The sequence below is a fragment of the Silene latifolia genome, chromosome 8, assembly GCF_048544455.1.
Source record: "Silene latifolia isolate original U9 population chromosome 8, ASM4854445v1, whole genome shotgun sequence".
In the NCBI taxonomy this organism is placed as follows: Eukaryota; Viridiplantae; Streptophyta; class Magnoliopsida; order Caryophyllales; family Caryophyllaceae; genus Silene; species Silene latifolia.
The window spans coordinates 69,330,072-69,334,814 of NC_133533.1; the positions used below are offsets into that span (position 1 = coordinate 69,330,072).

Below are 4,743 nucleotides of genomic sequence, written 5' to 3' on the forward strand. Positions count from 1 at the left end.
ACACATCCTATAGGTGTGACCTTTAGGGACCAGTTGATCACCGCCATCTGTATGATAATAACGTCAAACTTTCTAGCAAGCCAACCGTTATTAGGTAATCGTTAATAAACTGATTAAATACGAAGTATACCCTTGTGAACCTGTAAGAGATTTACAAATGTTATCACACTAATTTCTGGAGGACACAAGCTCCAACATGAGGACAGAATGGGCTCTTAAGATCAAAGAAGAAGTCGACAAACAATTCAAAGCCGTATTCATCAAAGTTTCCGAGTACTCAGACTGGGTAGCTAACATAGTACCCGTACCCAAAAAAGATGGGAGAATCCGGGTTTGTGTGGATCACGCGCTATTGTCCTTCATGGATGGATACGCGGGATATAACCAGATCAATATGGCCATAGAAGATATGCATAAGACCGCCTTCGTCACTCAATGGGGCACCTATTGCTACACGGTTATGCCATTTGGGTTAATCAATGCCGGAGCTACATATCAACGCACCGCAACTACGCTCTTACATGACATGATGCATAAAGAAGTTGAGGTATACGTAGATGGTATGATTGTCAAGTCCAAGTATAGAGAGGGGCACATTGCGAACCTTCACAAATTCTTCTCAAGGCTACGAAAGTACAACATGAGACTCAACCCTCAGAAATGTGCATTCGGAGTAACATCTGGCAAACTCCTGGGATACGTTGTTAGCCAACGAGGAATAGAAATAGACCCTTCCAAGATCAAAGCTCTAATCGAAATGCTGCAACCTCAAACAGAGAAAGAAGTTAGAGGATTCTTAGGTAAGGTGCAATATATAAGTCGATTCATATCGAAACTCACCATGATTTGTGAACCTATCTTCAAAAAAGCTAAAGAAAACAGATCACACCATGTGGGATGATGACTGTCAGAAGGCATTCGACCGAATCAAGGAGATACTAGCCAGGCCACCAGTGCTCATGCCACCTCAACGAGATCAACCTCTTGGTTTATATCTCACGAGAATCGAAATGACCATGGGCGCCATGCTAGCCCAAACCGTAGGAAAAGAAGAAAGAGCTATCTACTACCTTAGTAAGAAGTTCTTGGAGTACGAGTGCAATTACACACCACTCGAGAAGACATGCCTCGCTCTTGTGTGGGCAACGAAGAAGCTACGCCATTACATGCTTAGCAACTCCGTCAAAGTATACTCCAAAATGGATCCTGTCAAATACCTCTTCGAGAAACCTGTTCTCAATGGACGTTTAGCAAGATGGACCTTGATGCTCTCAGAATTCGATCTCAAGTATGTACCCCTGAAAGTTATAAAAGGGCGCGCCGCTGCCAAATTCTTCGCAGAAAATCACATCAATGATGCACAAACAATAGACAACTGGTCATTTCCGGATGAAGATATACTCCAAACCGATGTAGACTCCTGGGACCTTTATTTTGATGGTGCATCGAACTTGAGAGGATTTGGAATAGGAGTGTTACTCATTTCTCCTGAAGGCGAGCATACACCAATATCTGTCAAACTCGACTTCGAGGTGACATATAACGCGGCAGAATATGAAGCTTGTCTCATCGGATTACAAGCAGCAGTAGGTTTAGGCATCAAGAATCTTCGCGTACATGGAGATTCATCTGTGATCATCAAGGCAAAAAAAATGAACATTAGTGGCTCAAAAGATGAGAGAGAAAGCTCTGAAATTTTAACCTAAAATTTCGTGAGGATGACGGCAGTTAAGGTTACTCAAAACCATTTTTCGCCATTAATGAGTTCTTAAAAAACTACAACACCTGTTAAACATTCAATAATACGTCCTACTCAAAATAATACTCAAAACAAGTCTAAAGATGCTACCTTTCAGGGTCCTTCATCTATGGATACTGGTAAAACGCGGTCTGTTAGTGAAATTAATGGAATCCCGATACTGAATCTTAGTGAAGGTGCTCCTGAACAGCTCAATGATGGGTGGATGATGAAACAGCATGGAAAGTGTGTCCCAGTCATGGAAACTATTTCAGAGGAGGAAGAGCTCTCAGATTTACTGCAATTCACACATGAGGATGTTAAACAAGAGGTAGCCTTTTGGAACAACTCTGTTTTTTGCTATATTTTGGGTGCTAACCCTCCTGCTGAGATTATTGAGAACTTTGTGTATCGTATTTGGGAACAATTTGGGATTGACAGAGTTTCATTTTTAGACAATGGGATTTTCCTTGTACGTTTTACTAAGTTTGAGAATAGGGAAGCTTTATTAAACTCAGGATATTACATGTTTGATAATAAGCCTGTGGTTATCCGTCCCTGGTTTCCTGAAACTGAGTTGATTTAGGAGAAAGTGGATATTGTTCCAGTCTGGGCAAAATTATCTGGTATACCCCTGAGATTTTGGGGGGCTTGTTTGCCTAAGATAGCTGGTTTGGTGGGAAATTTTATTCGTATGGATGATGCTACTACTGATAATATTCGTTTGAGTTATGCAAGAGTCATGGTTGAGGTGCCTTTTAATCAAAAGCTTATTGATAAGGTTAGGTTTCTGGATGAGTCTGGGCAGATGATTACTGTTGGTGTGGAGTATGAATGGAACCCTATCTCATGTACTAGTTGTAATGGGATAGGGCATGGCATGTCTCAGTGTAGGAAACCTAAACCCAAGAGAAAAGTGCAGCAACCTAAGCCTAAACCTAAACAAATTTGGAGGCCTGTTCAGAAAGCTCAACCTGCTGAGAATACTGAGCCCCCTCCTGCTCTTACTCCTGAAGTGTTCCCCCCATTATCTATGGTGAGATCCACCCATACTGTGAAAGCTACACCAGCAAAACAAATTATGTGGGTCAGTAGGCAGGAGAATATGGTGGGAGTAAGGCTCTCTGGTAAGTTCAGTCAGTATACTTTCCTGGATGCACTGAATAGTTCTGCTACACCTAGGGTCAGAGTAGAGAACAGTGGTAAGGACCCTCCTAATCAAGTTAATCATGCATAGTATTTGTTTTTGGAATGTCAGGGGTCTCAATGACCTAAATAAACAGAAGATTTTTAAGTGGTTCATGCATAATAATGGTGTTGGTCTTTTTGGTCTATTAGAAACAAAACTAAAGCCTAGTAGTTTACTGAATAAGGCAACTACAATTTGTGATGGATGGAGTAATTCTACCAACTGCAGTTGGCATAAAGGGGGGAGGATTTGGTTACTTTGGAATCCTACATGTTTTGATGTGCAGTTCCTGAATTATGGTTCAAAGTATATCCATATGTTAGTTCAGTCTAAAATGGATAACAAGAAATTCTTATTGACTATGATCTATGCCTTTAATGACCTGAAGGAGAGAACTATTCTTTGGAAGTTTTTGAAAGAGACAGCTTCTACTTGCACTATGCCTTGGTTGTGGGTAGGATATTTTAACACTGTTTTATCTCCCATTGAAAGGTTAGGGGGTAATACTACAGATGCTGAGATGGAACATTTCCAGGAATGTGTTTCTTTATGTGAAATGGAGGATATCAAGGCTACTGGGGCACTATTTACTTGGTCTAACAAGCAGGCACCTACTGAGAGAGTTTATAGTAGATTGGATAGGGCAATGGGTAACCCTGAATGGTTGAGTCATTATGGAGATTATGTGGCCCATTTCCATCCTGAGGGTATGTTTGATCATTGCCCCTGCACAATTGTTGACAGGAGAGTTGAGTTTAATGGGAGAAAATCTTTTAAGTATTTTAATATGTGGGGAGCTTCTGAGCATTTTGCTATTAGTGTTGATGGTGTGTGGAAACAGTCTTATAAAGGGACTAAAATGTTCAATGTGGTGAAAAAACTGAAGGCTCTCAAACCAGTTCTCAAGAATCTAAATAAAAATTATTTTTCAGATATTGAAAACAGCACTAGCATTGCTGGTACTGTGCTGCAAAAAATTCAGAAGGAGTTGGTTGAGCATCCTGGGGATTTGGACCTGATTCAGCAGGAATATGACTTGGCAAATGAACTAAAGGACCTTATTGTGGCCAGGGATAGCTTCCTCTCTCAGAAAGCCAAAATTCAATGGTCAATTGCAGGGGACCTCAACACTTCCTACTTTCATCAAGTTATCAAGAAGAGAGTGATGTTGAATAAGGTAATGCAGATTGAAGATATGAATGGCAGTGTTTATACCACTGGTGATGCAATACAACAGGCTTTTTTGGCATATTATCAAGATTTACTAGGCTCTCATACTGACACAGTGAAGGTGCAGCATCATGTAGTCACCAGGGGACCTTGTTGTACAGAAGCACACTGGCATATTTTACACACCCCCATCACTGCTGAGGAAGTAAAGAAGAGTATTTTCAGTATACCTAAGGACAAGTCTCCAGGTCCAGATGGTTATACCAGTCAGTTTTAGAGAGATGCTTGGGCTATTGTGGGAGATGAAGTGTGTGATGCAGTGAGAAACGTTTTTGATACTGGCAAATTACTTACTCGGATTAATGCTACAACTATTACACTCATCCCTAAGATGGACAGACCTACTAGTGTTAAGCATTTTCGTCCAATTTCTTGCTGCAATGTCCTGTACAAAGCTATTTCTAAGATCATGTGCACTAGGTTGGCTGCTATACTACCAGATATTATTAGCAAGAACAAAGGAGCCTTTATTCAAGGTAGAAGTATTCTGGAGAATATCCTGATTTGCCAAGACTTGGTAAGGCTTTATAATAGAAGTATGGTTTCCCCTAGATGCCTATTCAAGTTAGATCTTCAAAAAGCTTAT

The 4,743-nt window shown here is 40.7% G+C and overlaps 1 protein-coding gene across 1 annotated transcript; it reads left to right on the top strand.

Annotated features, from left to right (window-relative positions):
- Positions 1 to 3,039: 3,039 nt before the first annotated feature.
- Positions 3,040 to 4,374, top strand: LOC141595321 (uncharacterized). The gene has a single exon (XM_074415285.1). The coding sequence runs from the start codon at positions 3,040 to 3,042 to the stop codon at positions 4,372 to 4,374; it is 1,335 nt and encodes a 444-aa protein (XP_074271386.1).
- The last annotated feature ends 369 nt before the right edge of the window (positions 4,375 to 4,743 follow it).